The following is a 17,526-nucleotide window of genomic DNA, read 5'->3' on the forward strand; positions in this document are numbered from 1 at the left end:
TGCATACTTTAAGGGAACATTTTAATTTGGAGAGTCAGGATTTCTCTGAATCAAAAAAGAGGCTTAGGGATTTCCTTCTCCCTCAGCATAGGCCTTTGGCAATACCTCCTCTGTTAGACATGGTTGATGTGTTTTCGGAATCAAGCATGGCTCCTGATTCCCTACCTCCGGCTCCTAGTAAGCCAGACCAATATTACAGGGTTCCTGACTCCCACAAATTTATGTTCAAAAATCCTGCTGCTGATCCTGAGATTATCTCACAGGGTCCCAAAGGAGTAAATGCTTCTACAGCCAAAAATCCTACCCCCTCTAATAGAGATTCCAGGGTGCTGGATAGATGGGGAAAGAAGGTTTATACGTCTGCAACCTTGGCAATTAGGGCCTTAAACTGCCAGTTTCATATGCTTAAATATCAGCAGCATGTTATTGGCCTATTGAAACAGAAAATGATGTTGATTTCTGATTGTGTGGAAAATAAAGAATTACAGGAATTATTGCATGTAGCCGAACAAGTTGGAAAGCATACTTTGCAATGTAGTTTTGATTCCTTGGAGGCCTCTTGCAGGGCTGCAGTTACTGGATCTGTGATTAGAAGGCATGCCTGGCTCAAGGAGCAAAATCTGTCTGATCATGTTAAAGCTAAATTGTTGGATGCCCCTTTACAGCGTGATACTCTGTTTGGTAATAAGGCAGAAGAGTTTTTAAAGAAAGTGGAAGACAAAGCTAAATCTATGCAAACTGTAAAAGATTTCTTACAAGTGCAGCCACCCAGGTTCAGTAGGCACTGGCCTACTAAAAATTGGTCCTTTCCTGTGTTCAACAGAGCCTCTCAAGGCAAATCCAGGTGCTCAAAAGGCTCTAGATACCAATCACAGGGTTCTTACAGGTCAAAGCAATGGGGTGCCTCCACCTCCAAAACTGGAGGAAACGAAGCACAACACTACAGTAAGCAGTCTCAGTGACTTCCCTCTACCATCACCAAGCACTTATCTTTTGGCAGCCCCCTTGGGGGGAAATTAGCACTTCATGCTCAAAATTGGCAGTTAATTACCCAGGACAAGTGGGTATTAAACATAGTATCACAGGGGTACAGATTTCATTTCCATACTTTGCCAGTTCCAAACGGTTGGCCAGATCTGCCACAAAATCAATGGGCAGAGGCTCAGAAGCAAGTTATGTCCCTCATGGATATGGGGGCTATTCAACAGGAAAGGAAAAAGGACAAGGTTTTTATTCAAGACTTTTCCTGGTACTCAGAAAAGACAATGCCTGGCGTCTAGTACTGGACTTATCGATTTTGAACACGTTCCTGGACATTCCAAAATTCAAAATGCTGACTTTACAACAGCTGCTGCCAATGTTGGGCAGGAACGCTTGGTTAGTGACTCTAGACTTAAGAGGCATACCTGCATATCCCAATAAGGGAATCGTGCAGAAGATACCTCCTCTTCAAGGCAGGTTTTTCGCATTACCAATTCTCTGCACTGCCCTTTGGCTTATCTACTGTGCCCAGGGTCTTTACAAAGTGACCTGCACCAGTAATTGTATTTTGCAGACAAAGAAGCATACAAATCTATCCTTACCTGGACGACTGTCTCATTCAAGCAGAGAACAAGGACATTCTTCTTTAACATCTGGCATTTGTAAAAAGGCTATTAACTAGGGTACACAGTAAACTAAAATAAATCCCAACTGGTACCCTCTCAAATAATTACATTCCTGGGTGCAAGCTTGAATACAACTGCCCAAATGGCTTACCTTATGCCAGACAAACAAAGGCAACTGAAAACATACTTCAAACAGATGGCAACAAAAACCCAGTTATCTGCAAGACAAATTCTGCAGGCTTTGGGGTTCATGGCATCCTGCATTCTACTAATTCCATATGCAAGACTGCATATGAGGAAACTTCAGTGGTGCCTAAAAAGTTAATGGAGTCAACGTTGTCATAGTCTGGAAACAATGATTCCTCTCATTCCCTGCCTACAACAGGAGTTTCTTTGGTGGGTAGAGACATGTCACCAAAACAAGGGACTGTCATTCACTCTACCCTCTGTCACCCAAATCCTAACTACAGACACATCAGACTATGCTTGGGGGGCCCACCTGACCGGGAGATGCATTCAGGGCATATGGAGCCCAAAACAAATGCATCTGCATATCAACTAGAAAGAGATGCTAGCTGTTCAGAATGCTCTGACAGCCTTCAAGGACTTACTTCATCCAAGTTTGGAACCAAGCACAAGGAATGGACACAGCAAAACCAAATACCCCTCGGATTTTACAATACTTGACTGAGATGCTTGACAAGGTCCTATCTTTTTCTTCAATAAAAATCCATGCCTCTGCCATCTCGGCTCATTACAACACGGAGCCTCCCCTCTTTTCTCATCCTCTGCTAAAGCAGTATCTTAAAGGGGCCAAACATTTAAGGCCTCCCAGAAGATCACCAACTCCTGCATGGGACCTCAATTTTGTGCTGGAAAAACTCACCCTGCCTCCTTTTGAACCAGCAGCTACTGTGGATATAAAATTTTTATCTTGGAAAACATCTTTCCTCTTGGCAATCACTTCAGCAAGAAGGGTTTCAGAACTATAGGCTCTCAAGGCTGTGGAGCCTTTTATTACATTTTACCCGGACAGGGTGTCCCTCAGGACCAATCCTTCCTTTATGCCTAAGGTGGTATCCAGTGTGGCTGTTAACCAAACAATTCACCTGCCAACTTTTTACCCACATCCGCAGAACAAGGGGGAGCGGATTCTGCATTCATTGGATGTACACAGACAACTAAGATTCTACTTAAACAGGACCAAATCTCTAAGAAAGCCTGAGCAACTACGGGTGGCATTTGCTTCAGGATCAGAGGGGAAGGCTATATCAAAGCAGACTATTTGTAAGTGGATAAGCCACTGCATTTATTTCTGCTACTTGCACCATAGTAAACCTGTGCCCAAGGGAATGCGGTCACATTCCACCAGGGCTGCTTCTACCTCAGCAGCCTTTCTCAGAGGAGTTCCAACCAAAGACATTCTAGAAGCTGCTACTTGGAGCTCTGTTCATACCTTCACAAAGCATTATCATTTGCCTCTCTTCTCCAAATCCATCGCAGGCTTTGCCACTGCAGTTCTGCAGGGCCTTGTAGCTGCTCCTAATGCTATTTAGATCCATCCTCCCATCCATAGCTTTGGGATTCTACCCAAATGTAATGACTGCAACAGTGAAACACGAAGAACATAGTACAGTTCTGTGCACTTAACGTAAATGTAGATGTTTGAGTGTATTCACTGTTGCAGTCCGGGTTACCCACCCGCCATCCCCCTTTTCTATAACTTCTCTTTCCTTCACTATATTCTAAAGCCTTTATGATGTATTTGCTTTTAGATGAAGGTAAAGTTTATGTTGCTAAAAGTGAATTTACATATATCGGTGTTTATTTATTTTTTATATATATATATATATATATATATATATATATATATATATATATATATATATATATATAATTTCTGCTCCCCATTTTGGGGGCACCTGACATCTGGGGCAAGAAAAACTGAATAAAATGGCGTTGGCTGCATGTTTTATACCCCTGACAACCTGACGTCATGGAAGAGGAGACCGCAACCGACGCAGGACCCAAGACTTTGTTATTCAGGCCGACTGAGGGCAACCTGCCAGCAGATTACCCAAATGTAATGGTTGCAACAGTGAATACACTCTAACATCTACATTTATGGTAAGTGCACACAATTGTACTTTTTCTATTACGTCTTTTGAGGTGTTGGTTGCCTGAGTATACACAAACATTCATAGGCTGTTGATCTGTTAAGATATTTATAAGCCTAGCTATAAATTCCCTTGATGTTTTTAGTCCTTATATTTTAAGTGAGAGTAATCCAGAGATGAGCAGGATATTTACACATTTCCCCTATCCATGAGGGGACAAGAGTGCTAAACCAGGAGTGAATTTGTGGTTACCCATCCAGTTGTCTAGGTTATATTTAAAGTGTTTGAGAAGTATTTTGCTTTATGTGGAGAGGAAACTGTTCCACAGTAGTAGTGTCTGCAATACATATTTGTCCCACCGGCATGTTCTTTTTATGCTGCAAAAGAGATTTAGATATTTTGAGTGGATATTTGTCCTCCTTGGCCTTTTGAATGTGCAGCACATTTGAAAGGATACAGTCTGTTGTGGCTCTGTACATGAGGCAGTGATTGTCCCTCAGTACCCTGTATGATACCGAGAAGAGGGACAAGTATTTGAGGTGGTCTGCATAGTTATGATTTAGGCCCTCAATTTTTTTAGAAAGTGTGGGCTTTTGTGTTACGTCAGATATTTGGACAGGTAACATACCAAAGGGGGCATTGTACTAAATAAACAGCCTTATGAGTGTGGAATACAGTGGAATGATCACATTCATGGGCCTGAAAGTCATACCTTTAGTAATAAGCTCTGTAATGAAAAAGCACTTTCTTAAAATAACAGATATGTGCTGATTGAACGACAGTTAATTGTTTATGTAGGCTCTTAGGCCTGCAACAACTTAAAACAATTTTCAGAGATGTGTTGTCAGTATGATAGTTTTGAGGGTATTCTTGCTTGTTGAAGGATACTGTTATACATTTATTGGGATTCACTTTTAGTCATGGTTTTGACACCAACTATTTGTTTGGGAAAGGCCCTCTTGGTATCCTTTGGAGAGTTTGATAGTACCAAATTTGCTGTCCTCTGCAAACTTGATCATCCATAAACCCTTAACTGTAGCTTTGGCCTCCTAGAAGCAAATGTCGGAGGAGTGTATTCTTTTAAATCTTTTGGAGGAGGTAGAGTATCCCACCCTGATTACCTGGGTTCTGTTTGTATGCCAGTTTGGTATCCATGGAGTTTCACTGGGATTAACATTGATTTGGGATAGTTTATCTGACACTTGAGTGAGTGATGGAGTCCAGTGCCTGTGCAAGGTCTAGATATGCAGTATGTGTACTGATTTACCCTCATCCTTCTTGTAGAAGTCAGCCAGGTTAAGTGGACTGGATATGCCCTTAGTAAATCTGAAGTGGCTTGGGTTGATAGTTTGTAGGTTACCTCTGTCCTTATTTATTAAATCCATAATGATTCTTTCCATAGCTGTACAGATGAGGCTGGTCAGACTTATGGGTCTGTAATCTCCCTGGATCTTCTGATGAATTCTATTTTGATTTTAGCAGGTTCTTTCTGGAATAGTAGTGCCAGTGGCTCAGCAGGTAACATGTTTGCCTTTGGTGCTTGAAGATCAGAAGGCTGTGGGCTCATTTCCCACACCAGACACTTGGGTTAATTTCTCCAGGCACAGGGGGTGCTGCTTTTCTGAATGTAGTGTATTTTGGATAAGATGGAATCATAATTTTTAAGATTTCCTTTTACTGTCAGTCTGCTATACATGGATTACTGTTTAGCAGATGTGCACTGACATTCATCCATACTTCCCAGCCAATAGGACTGAAACACCAGCTTTCAATCTGCTTAACACTAATAAGACTTCATCTTGCTTCAGGTTTCTCCCCTTTCCCAGGTTCCCTTCAGTGCCATCATCTTTCATGAGATATCGTTTTTTACAGCTTGTTGCACTGGCAAGACAAAATCGCTTCAGGCTTCCTTTTATTTATTTATTTTTTTGGGGGGGTATGTGGCATTTCTGGCAGGTATTTAACAGTCTTTGAACTTTGAATTGATTGTTTTAACTCCTCTGTACTTTCAGACTGAATTCATTGCTGTCTTTCTGTGAGGTCTCTCCATTTTTTGTCTTGTTTTTCCACAGGGCTTAGTTTTTTGTGTCCTTTTTCTTGCTGGGCTTGTTTGGCTGATATTTCTTTAAATGTTAGTTAAGCAGAAAAAGTTCTCTGTAAATTTTAGCATTGTCAAGGTAATCTCTGGTATCTAGTTCTGTTTACATGTAGTAGCTCCATTTAGTGAAAAATCAGATTTTATTATTGAGAGTCTGATTTGGTGATTGTTTCTGTATCCTAGACATGGCTTTGGACTTTCAAAAGTTCAATCCTGTGGGCATAAGTTGCTTTTTTAGGACCAATATTTAAAGTGCATTTCTTGATAGTCACCTTAAAGAGAATTGTCATTTGTTTTAAATTTGGTAAGATAAATCTTACTGACCTGAGAAGTAATCTTATTTTGAAATGTTTATTGCCTTGTGAAGCTGTTGCTCAAGAATCTTCACCCTTGGCAGGACCCAAATACTGTTGAGCTGTGGATAAATGTAGTAAAGGAAAGGCGCACTCTACTCCTATGAAAGTTTCTCCTCTTACCTATAAAGTGCTTTGTAGGGAGGGTAGAAAATTGCCTGAAAAGGCAGACCTTTCTCCAAGGGGTACTTAAATGCGATTCAGAGGAAGAGTATTATTCCCTTTCATTTTTGTAATTTGCCCATTCCATCCTTTCCAGGTCCTCTTCTGCCTGGTACTTATGTCTCTTTCTTTTCATAGGTCCATTCCTGTCAGTATTTTACTACCTGAAGTTATCAGTGACTTCAGGCAGAAGTGACTTGAGTCTTATTTTGCCCCACACCCTCCTTCTGGGCCAGACAAAGATAGTCTTACTCTCCCCTCGTCTCTGTTAGCCTCATGAATGGTCGTGGTTCCAACTCTGATTACATTAAGCCATCTAGCTCCTTGCAAGTCCTGACACCAATGAGACAGTCTTCTTTCCTTCCTTTGTTTGTGCCAACAGATTTCAGTGCCAGTGCCTTTGGTTATCAGCTGTCTAGGTGGGGCTGTAACCTGTGGTTGAGGTCTTGATGTTGGGCTCAGCACCAGTCTTGTCATTGTGTGTCTCTTGATTAGAGTTCTTAGCCTTCAAGCTTGTGGTCCCAAATGAGTTGATTCTAAGCCCATTTTTGATGTACAGATGTTTTTCTTTGTTTAGCAAATGACTGTTGATGTTTGCGGCATAAAATTTGAAGTAAAAGTTTTAAATTCAAATTCACATCTCTGTAATCATTACAGAAGAAGTAGAGAAGAAAATGTTATGCACACTGACAGATGTTCTTCGTGTTTCACTGTTGCAGTCCTCACATATGAGTTATCCGGCCCCCCGGTAGCCCTCAGTCTGCCTGAATACCAGAGTCCTTGGTATATGACGTAGACTTCTGCCGGTTGTAAAACTGATGTCAGTATGTCGGATATAAAGGGAGACAGTCGGCGCCATTTCTTCAGTCTTTCTTGCCGGGGAGTCCGAAGCAGATGCAATTTGCACTAGTGCCAGTCAGCTGTTTACCTTCGTTTCACTTTCCGACTACCAAGTTGAAGACTCCTTCAGATAAGTACCCTGTTGGGGATCCTCTTTTCTTGCTTTAACAGATGTCAGATAAAGTTAATAACGGTCTTGCTTGTGGAAAACAGATTCCGCACTGTGATTTCCATTCCTATTGTATAACTTGTTTAGGGCTTGAGCACAACGTCCCTAACTGCGATCTCTGTGCTTCCTTTAACCCGCGTACCATACAATGTAGAGCTAAGATTTTGTTATAAGCATTTTGGAGTCTGGCCTAAGTTCGTCGGTATGGAGTCTTCTGGTCTCCCGACTTCGGATATTCCTAGGAAACGCAAAGACTAGGACTGCGGCAAGCTTAAGGTTAAATCTGCTGACAACGCACCAGTGAATTTGGTCGTCAGCACAGCTGTAGTCAGTGAGGCGCTTTCGCAGCCCCTGCAGTCTACAGATTTTCAGCCCCAAGCCTCTGCCGAGACCTTTATGGAGTCCTCAATGCTGCAGGCTGCTATTTCGTCTTCAGACCCTCCACCTGTCGCCACCTCAGATGGGTCCAGAGCTGCTTTGGCTTCTGACGCCTCTTCTTTTTGACATGAGACCAGAACCAGACCGACTACCTTAGCTCAGATTTCTGCAGTTGCTAGGCCTCCCGAGTCCCTCTGGATTGCTAGTAAACCTTCCAGCCATAAATCTACTCACAAGCTGGTGTCGGCGTCCCCTCCTGTACCTCAGTCCCAGTTGGTAAAGATGGCTGGTGATCTTCTTTCCCTGATTAGGGGCTCTCACCCCCCCCCCTCAAAGAGGGCTAGGGAATTATCTCCTGATGTTCTGTCTGTCTCAGATTCTGAGATTTCCAGTATGTCTGCCAGTGAAGAAGGAAATTCTCAAATTTTTTCTGGCTTTGAGGATTCTGATGCTGAGGACTCTATCCCTTCTGCCTCCCCTCCAGAAGATTTTTCCTTTGGGGATACTTTGAATACTATTATGGAGCATTTTAAATGGGAATGTCAGGATTTTCCACAGTCTAAGAAAGGAATCAGGGACTTTTTAGGATTGCCACAGCATAAGCCTCTGGCTATATCTCCAGTTTTGGAAGTTGTAGATTATGTTTTCATGGAAAATTCTTTAACTCCTAATTCTGTTCCTCCTGCCCCCAGAAAACCGGATGGATATTACAGGGTTTTTGAATCTCATCAGTTCCTTTTTATAAACCCTACTGCTGATCCAGAAATTATTTCTCGAGGCCCCAAGGGTGTTAAGGCTAATATTGCTAATAACCCTGTGCGTTCTGTTAAGGAATCTAGGGCCTTGGACAGGTGGGGTAAAAAAAGTCTATACTTCTGCAACTCTTGCCATTAGATCCGTGAATTGTCTTTTTCAGATGCTTAAGTATCAGCAACATACGTTAGTGGCTATTAAGGCTAAACTTGGAGATATTCCTTCCATGACGGAAAACAAAGATTTACAAGACTTACTGAATGCTGCCACTTTTGTTGATAAGCATTTGCTTCATTGTGGTTTTGACACTTTGGAGGCTTCCTGCAGAGCAGCAGCCACTGGTTCCGTAATTAGAAAGCGTGATTGGCTCAGGGAGCAGCCTATTTCTGAACCAGTTAAGTCTAAATTGCTGGATGTTCCTTTGTACAAGGACAATCTTTTTAGTAATAAGGCTGAGGAGGTACTGAAAAAGTTGGAGGATAAGGCTAAACCTATGCAAGCTGTAAAAGATTTCCTTCAGGTTCAGCCTCCTCAGTTTAGTAGGCATTATCCTTCCAAGAATTGGTCTTTCCCTGATCCTGGCAAGCAGGGTTGCTCTAGGCTTAGGGGTTTCAGATCTTCCAGAGAGCATGCTTCTGCCCCTCAAAGGGCTAAACAATGGCATTCTTCTTCTGATAAATCATGGAGTTCTAAGCCAGCTTCCCAAAGCAAGCATTCTCAATGACTCCGGCCTTCTTGTGCCTACCTCTGCGGACTCTGGGTTTCCTTTGGGGGGAAGGTTAGCCAGGTTCGCAGAGGTATGGTCTGCCATCACAGACGACAAATGGGTGTTCGATATAGTAAACCAAGGTTACAAGTTTTACTTTCACACCTTCTCTGTTTTACAAGGCTACCCAGACATACCCAAAACTCTCAAGGCAGAAGTAGAAACTCAGATTTCTTCTCTACTGATTATGGGGGCCATAGAGCCAGTTCCTGCAAATCAGGCAGGCGTAGGTTTTTATTCAAGGCTTTTTCAGGTACCTAAGAAAGGGGGCACCTGGCATCCTATTCTGGATTAGTCTATTCTAAACACTTTTCTGGTGATTCCCAAATTCAAGATGCTCACTCTTCAACAATTCCTACCAATGCTGGACAAGGATTCATGGCTGGTAACTTTGGATCACAAGGAGGCGTATCTGCACATCCCAATAAGGGAAAGTTGCAGGCAGTTCCTTCACTTCAGGGCTGGGGAGCAACACTTTCAATTCTCTGCATTGCCCTTTGGCTTATCTACTGCTCCCAGAGTTTTTATGAAGTGCATGGCTCCAGCCATTGCTTTTTGCAGGCAGAGAAACATTCAAATTTATCCTTACCTGGATGACTGTCTCATTCAAGCAAACTCCCCAGAACAACTAGAAAAGGATTTGGATTTCATGAAAAACATTCTCACCTCTTTGAGTTACACACTCAATGAAAAGAAGTCAAAGATGGTTCCTTCAAGGGAAATTGTTTTCCTGGGAGCGAGTCTCAATACAGCCACCCAGATGGTATTCCTCCCTCAACAGAAGTATGAAGATCTTTCCGCTTACTTCATGAACTTGGCAAGCATGACCCAGCTCTCTGCAAGGCAATTCCTGCAAGCACTGGGATTCATGGCTTCATGTATTTTGATGATCCCATATGCAAGGCTGCAGATGAGAAAACTTCAGTGGTACCTCAAGAATCTTTGGTGTCAACACACACAGGACTTAGACTTGCTTCTTCCCCTGATTCCCTGTCTACAAATGGAGTTCCTCTGGTGGGCGACAGCCTGTTCTCAGAACAAGGGTCTGCCTTTCCACCCACCACCTGCTAGCTAGACTCTCACCACAGATGCCACAGATGTTGCGTGGGGGGCTCATCTGGAGGGCAGAGGCATACAGGGGACTTGGAGCACCCAGCAGATTAATTTGCATATAAACTTAAAATAATTGATGGCAGTGCAGGCAGGCCTTGCTGGCTTTCAAGGACCTACTCTATCCTGGGACTCTGCTAATCAGGACAGACAATACCACAGTCAATGTGGTACATCAACAAGCAAGGGGAGCACTCACTCTTACCCCTTGTGCAGACAAAGCATGAGATTGTGGTCCATAGCAGCATCCATGGGCTTACATCTAATAGCCCACTATCTTCCAGGGAGGCTAAACTCCTTGGCGGATCATTTGAGCAGACATGTTCTGGATACTCACGAGTGGCAAATGAACAGGGACATTTTCCATCGCATCACTCATCATTGGGGCACCCCACAAGTGGATCTTTTCTCCTCTCACACCAATCATCTCCTTCCAACCTTCTGCACCAGGCAATTCCACAACAAAGCTTGGTGTGTGGATGCGTTGTCCTTCCCATGGAGACATCTCTCAGTTTATGCATTCCCTCTTCTGCCTCTTCTTCCCAGAGTGCTGCTAAAGATAAGGGATGAAAAAACCAAAGGCTGTTCTGATAACTCCAGATTGGCCCAGGCAGCATTGGTATCCCCTCCTTTGCAGCCTTTCCCAGGCTCAGCCTTGGCATCTTCCCCTGGTACCATATCTGTTAGTTCAGGGAGGGGGAAAGTTCCTTCATCCTCATCTTCAAACTCTGCATTTAACTGCCTGGTTAGTACCTTAAATCTTTCCCAACAGGTTGTTGAAGTTCTTCATGAGGCCAGGAGGCCTAGCACAAGAAAATCCTATGCAGATAAATGGAAAATATTTTGCTCTTGGATGCCAGCTAAAGGAGAAGACTCTTCTCATCCTTCTCTTTCACTCATTCTTGACTACCTAGCAGGATTGCTTAATGGTGGTCTTTTGCTTCAGCAATTTCGTCTCATTGTTGTTTTGAGCAGCCCATTTTTTCTCACTCCTTGATGAAACAGTTCCTGAGGAGAGCTAGTAATCTTAGACCTCCCAAAAGAGCTCCTACTCCTGCTTGGGATCTTAATTTTGTCCTGGAAAAACTTACTCTGCCTCCCTTTGAACCAGCTGCCTCTGCAGATTTGAAGTTTCTATCCTGGAAGACTGCTTTCCTTTTAGCTATTACTTAGCTAGAAGGGCATCTGAGCTGCAAGCCTTAATGGCAGTAGAACCTTTCATTATTTTTCACTCAGATTGGGTTTCTCTGAGAACCACTCCCTCCTTTATGCCTAAGGTAGTTACCAGTTTGACCCTTAGTCAGTCTATTCACCTGCCTAGATTTTTCAGCAATCCCCGAAATAAAGGGGTAAGGATTCTGCACTCTCTTGATGTGCATAGACAGCTGAGATTTTACTTAGGACTAAATCCTTTTGAAAATCTTAACAGTTATTGGTTAGTTTTGCTGTTCAGGGTAAAGCTATTTCAAAACAAACCATCTCCAAATGGATTGCTCATTGTATTCACTTTTGTTACCTGCAGCATGGGAAGGTTCCCCCTTAGGGTATTAGGACCCATTCTACTAGGGCAAGCCTCTACCTCTGCAGCCTTTCTGAGAGGTGTGCCTACTAAGGACATTCTAGAAGCAGCTACTTGGTCTTCTGTCCATACTTTCACAAAGCAGTACAATCTACCTTTGTTTTCTAAATCTAGGGCTGTTTTTGCCTTTACAGTTTTGCAGGGCCTCCTCACCAACCCTTAATCTGTGATGCTTCCTCCCCCCTTTGTCTTCTTACTGGGCTTTGGGAATCAACCCATATGTGAGGACTGCAACAGTGAAACACGAAGAACGTAGTACAGTTGTATACACTTACCATAAATGTAGATGTTCGACTGTATCCACTGTTACAGTCCTGGTTTCCCACCCTCCACTCCCCCCTTTTTCCTAAGGCACATACTATGGATTTTTATTTTTTGTATGACGTGTCCAGGGTGCTACCATTCCTGGATTAGCCTTCTTTTGGGGGCTCCTGACAGCTAAGGCAAGAAAAACTGAGGAAATGTTGTCGACTGCCTCCCTTTATATCTGACATAATGACATCAGTTTTACAACCGGCGGCAGCCGTCATATACCAAGGACTCTGGTATTAAGGCCGACAGGGCTACCAGGGGCCAGATAACCCATATGTGAAGACTGCAACAGTGAAATACACTTGAACATCTACATTTATGGTAAGTGTACACAACTGTACTTTTTGAACAGTGTTTATGGCATTAAGAGGGAGAGAGCCAAGCAGTGGGAAAGTGGAATGTCAGGGGGGTTGGGTAGGGGGACCTGGTCCACCTTCCTGCCTAGGACCCTATTTGATCCTGATCTGGCTTTTACAAAAGTGATTCTGATGCAGCCAACAGCAACAAAATCAGCAGCCAAAAGGGACACTAGTGAATTTTTTGGTGGATGCCAGACAAAAAGTAAGAATTCTTATTGATTCATGGATTTTATAGTCCTCAGTCAGGAAGACATCATCTGTTCCATCACCAGTCATTGTGGGAGGAATCTTGCACAACATGTGGAATCTCGAGATTTCCTCTAGAAACTGTTCCTGATGTCCTATACCATCAGAGGAGCCTGGTGGTGACAGAAGTCTCTCAAGCCTCCTCAAAAAGTGCCTTGTAGGAGGTCACGTAATGTATGTGTAGTGCAGTACTCTGTTTTTGTAGTGTGATTGAAAGTTTATGCAACAAGGAAACATGATTTTTTTTTATTTTTGAAAACAAACACTGAGCTGTATTTTCTAATCCACTGACATGGTGTGCTGTACCAGAGAGAGATTTATACAGGCAATAACCTGTATTCAGCTGTACTAGTGTAATTGGCAGGAATTTCTTGTAGAGCCCAGGTGTGTGAGGCTGGCCCATCCAGTACATTGAATCATTGTGACTTTCAGCAGTTACCTGGACCTGTAGGCTGTGCATGTTAATACACTGCTTTGTGAGGAAAAGTTGCAATTTTATGCTTAGTGCAGTTCTTGTAGCCCTGATGGATACTCTCCATTTCTGTCCTGGAAGAAAAAGCATACTTGTGAATTGTTCACCAACGTCATACAGCATATGAACCAAGTATGTTTTGAAATTATTTTCATAATGTGACGTAGTTACTCTGTCAGTGTATTAGCTGCGTATTGTTGATTTTCTTCAGGTTCTTAGGAAGAAAGCTATAGAGCTTGGCCAGAAACTTTTGCCTGCATTCAACACACCTACAGGAATACCATGGGCTCTCTTGAACTTAAAGAGGTAAGTGTCACTCTAGCATATTTTCATTCAGTGACTGTGTATATTCCCCTACAGAAGAAATGGATGTGCATATGTTAGTAAATGCTGTTCATAGAAATTCATAATGTTGGCTGGGATTTAAAGTGGATATCACTGTCATGAATTGAAAAGAAAGTTAGTAACTTTGCTAGCTAGTTGAATCTTAGTCTGTGATCAGCCTTCAGTTTTTATAAAGTATTCTTTTGTGATTGCATTAAAACAGTCAACAGAAACCCCCATGCATCTTCTGGAGTATTACTGATGCCAAATAAAGATGCAAGTGCAAGTTGGTAGACTGGTCTAAATTAGTAATAAATTATTTAGTTTATTTTTATTTTATTTCCAGTTTGATAACCGGGGAGGTTCACTGGGCTCAAGGAGCCTGTTTTCAGTGGAGGCCTGGGGAGAAAAGCTCCATATTGCATGAAAGTAATATTATATAGTGAGACTTAGCAAAGTACAATTACAAAGTAGGACATCATTCATTACATACTTGCATACAAGATTAGAGAACAATTTGAACAGAGTTTGAGTTGTTCAGAGGCACTAGATCATGTGTACAAGGTTATAAAAACTTCTTCTTTCGGCTTTTCCCAATTAGGGGTCGCCACAGTGGATCACCTGTCCGCTCATGACTGGCAGTGGAGTTTTACGGTGCTGAGTTGCCAGCCCGGCACCTAAACTTCCACAGAAGGCACACACACACACACTCATGCCTAGGGCCAATTTAGAGTGTCCAATCCGCCTACAGCATGTCTTTGGGATGTGGGAGGAAACTGGAGCACCCGGAGGAAATCCACGTGACCACAGGGAGGACATGCAGACTCCGCACAGAAGGCACCCCAGCCCAGAATCGAACCGGAGAACCTCTTGCTGTGAGGTGACAAGGTTATAAAATCTAACAATTGTAAAACATCTGTACATAGTTATAAAAACTAACATTTGCAAGAATTGCAGTAAATACAATTTTCCAGCAGAATAGGGGAGAAATAAAGGCGGAAAGTACATTGTTTGCTATGTATACATTCATGATATTGATGTATTCAGAGTGAGGCAGTTGTACAATAGAAAAAGTGGAGTACATACATGGAAGCGTTGATGTTTTTTGTTAAATAGCATCAACATTTATATGTAGGCAAGAGTGAGAATCTTTCCCAGATGGGGGAGAGAGAAGACAGATGGAACACTATTTTCAGTATATACATTCAAGATACTGGTGTTGCGGTAGCGTTGTCGCCTCACAGTAAGACGCTGTCCGGTTCGACTCTCAGCTAGAGTGTCTTCTGCATGGAGACGTGCGTGAATGGGCGTTCCTTCGTTGAAGGCTGTACGTCATGGCTGGCAACAAGGTACGTAAAAATCAACTGCCAATCATTAGTGGACCGGAGTTCCACTGTGGGGAACCCTAACAGGGAAAGGCCAAAAGCATTACTGTTTGTTTTCTATACTTTTTGCACTTTGAAAGTTTGTTTTTGCTTAATATAACTGGTTGGCTACACACTCAAGTGCGCTAGCCGATTTAAAGCATTTACTGTTGCTACTGCATCTATTTTCTGTTTCTCTGTGAAAAAAAACAAAAGAAACAAAAAAAAATCCTTATTTCCCACCTTTACTGAATTAGAATAGTCCAGTCTTCAGATTTTGCTGATCTCTGGGCTGTGTCATAGTTCCTGTGTTGTTCATATCCTTGTTTGGATAGGAGGAAGCTTCTTTGTTCACCAGTGGGAGTGGGAAGCACTGAGCAGCCTATCTGTCCCTTAAGGAGTGGTTCCAACCCAGTAACTTGTAGCTTAATGGCCGTTTTGGGCCATTTCCTAGCTCTTTCTAACCCCCTGCTATAAAGCCCGCTTTAGCGCGCTTTTGCACGCCTTTGCGCGAAGTTGCGCATAGCGCAGCATCGGGCAGCACTGGTTTATCAAGTGTAAACTATTCCTGGCACCGCAAAGTCTGCTCTTCAGTTTTTCCCTTAGAACTGCTCTAACTCTCAATCTAAACATTATATTCTCTATCTAAAAAGCCCAGCACTTGCTCCTAAAAGCATTTTACATAAGTAAAGCACTTTTTAACAAAAAAGAGAGCACTACATCCACCTAAAATCCCCTTGAGTACCCATTCCCCTATATGTCCTTTCTGACACAGTTACGCAGCAATCCTTTACACTATTCTAGCATGTCGAAGGGTCAGTTGCTGGCGTCCTCTCCAGTTCAGCTGGTGAATCTGGGAATCTTGAGGCAATGTTACAACTGCCTCATGTACACAGACAACCCTCTCCTCCTCCCAACAAATACAAATATATGTGAGAGATGCAACTATATAGCCAAACTGGAGGCTGAGCTCTCTCGACTCAGTTCTGGCAAAGCCAGTCAGGAAGTGAAGGTAACCACACACACCACAATCTCAGTCTCACATAGACCTACCACAACTGCAAACCAAGCACATAAACACACAAAAACATACTTGGAGGCTCTAAATAAAAATCTGCCTAAACAACAGAGGCCTCCAAAGCAGACATCCAAGCAACCACTACCTCAAAACATAACACATGCAACACATAATTCACAAAGTCAGTGTGCCAAACAGTCACAGCCCTTAAGGCCAAACAAACATGCCTGATAATCTTGTAATAGGGGACTCTATAGTCAGACACATTGACGTCCCGCTCACCAGGCTGAACAAGGAGAGTGTTACAGTAAGCTGCCTGTCGGGTGCTAGAATCCGCCACATAACACAAGCACTCGGGTCACTCCAAAGCAAGTACAAATATGACTCAGTCATTGTCCATGCTGGTGTGAACGGCCTAAGACGTGCCTCCCTGGACTACATGAAAAGAGACATAGAGGAGCTCTCTGATTATGTAGCCCAGGCCGGTATGACCCTGACCTTGAGCAGCATCTTACCCTCACCAAGAATGATGCCACAGTACGAAGACAAAATGATCAGTTTTTAACAACTGGCTTAATTACTGGTGTCATTCTAGGGGGATCCAATGTCTGTCTGCTTAGGATGACATGCTCGAAAAGCCACACTGCTTCGCAAGGGACGGCTTGCACCTTCACCCCTGGGCTTCCGGATATTGGCAAAGGCTCTTGCCACCCCCATAGTGCCTTTTTAGGCAAGGCTCAAAAGACAAACCCACCTCCGTAGATAACACAAGTGGAAAAAAACTAAGGGTAATGCTGCTCAATGCCAGAAGTCTAAACCTCAAATGCATGCTCTCGAAGCCCTCCTCAGTATGGAGAGCATCGATGTTTGTGCAGTGACAGAAACCTGGTTCAAGGCTCCCGAGAGCACCCCAGCACTACCAGGTTAGACATCATATCTTACTTTTTGGCCCCAAAACTTGGACCGAACCACAAAAGGAGGGAGAGTATCCATATTCATCAAAGATACCCACACCTCCAGGTTGGTGGCAATGCACAAAGCGTCGGAGACCATCCATGTGCAACTAACCGTAGGCAAAACTGCTCTACAGTTTGTAGCATGCTACAGACCACCCTCTCAAACTCAGGAACCCCACTCAGCCTTCCTAAAGACACTGGAGAATATGAATGTCTCTCCAAACACCATCATATTGGGAGACTTCAACTACCCAAACATAGACTGGGAGCATTACTCAAGCCCCAACACCCTAGCCCAAAGGTTCCTAGAATTCATAAACTCAAATGCTATGGAACAACTAGTCACTACTCCCACAAGAGGGGATAACATTAGACCTGATCATCACAAACATGAGGACACAATGCTCCACACCGGAAGTATACCCCTCATTGGTGAGATCAGACCATAAATTAATCTCAATGGAAATCCACATCCTGCCCCCCACCCCCAGCACAGAAGACCACAGTGAAGAAATTCTCAAAAGCTGACTTCACACTTCTTAA

At 43.1% G+C, this 17,526-nt stretch overlaps 1 protein-coding gene across 1 annotated transcript in view; it reads left to right on the forward strand.

Annotated features, from left to right (window-relative positions):
- MAN1A1 (mannosidase alpha class 1A member 1) overlaps positions 1-17,526 on the forward strand; it is an 884,250-nt gene that overhangs the window by 270,847 nt on the left and 595,877 nt on the right. The window contains exon 5 of the mRNA XM_044074409.1: positions 13,533-13,627. Coding sequence (XP_043930344.1) covers positions 13,533-13,627 — 95 coding nt within the window. The remainder of the gene's footprint in view (positions 1-13,532; positions 13,628-17,526) is intronic.

This window comes from Protopterus annectens, chromosome 1.part1, assembly GCF_019279795.1.
Source record: "Protopterus annectens isolate FY-2018-M chromosome 1.part1, PAN1.0, whole genome shotgun sequence".
Taxonomy (NCBI): domain Eukaryota; kingdom Metazoa; phylum Chordata; order Ceratodontiformes; family Protopteridae; genus Protopterus; species Protopterus annectens.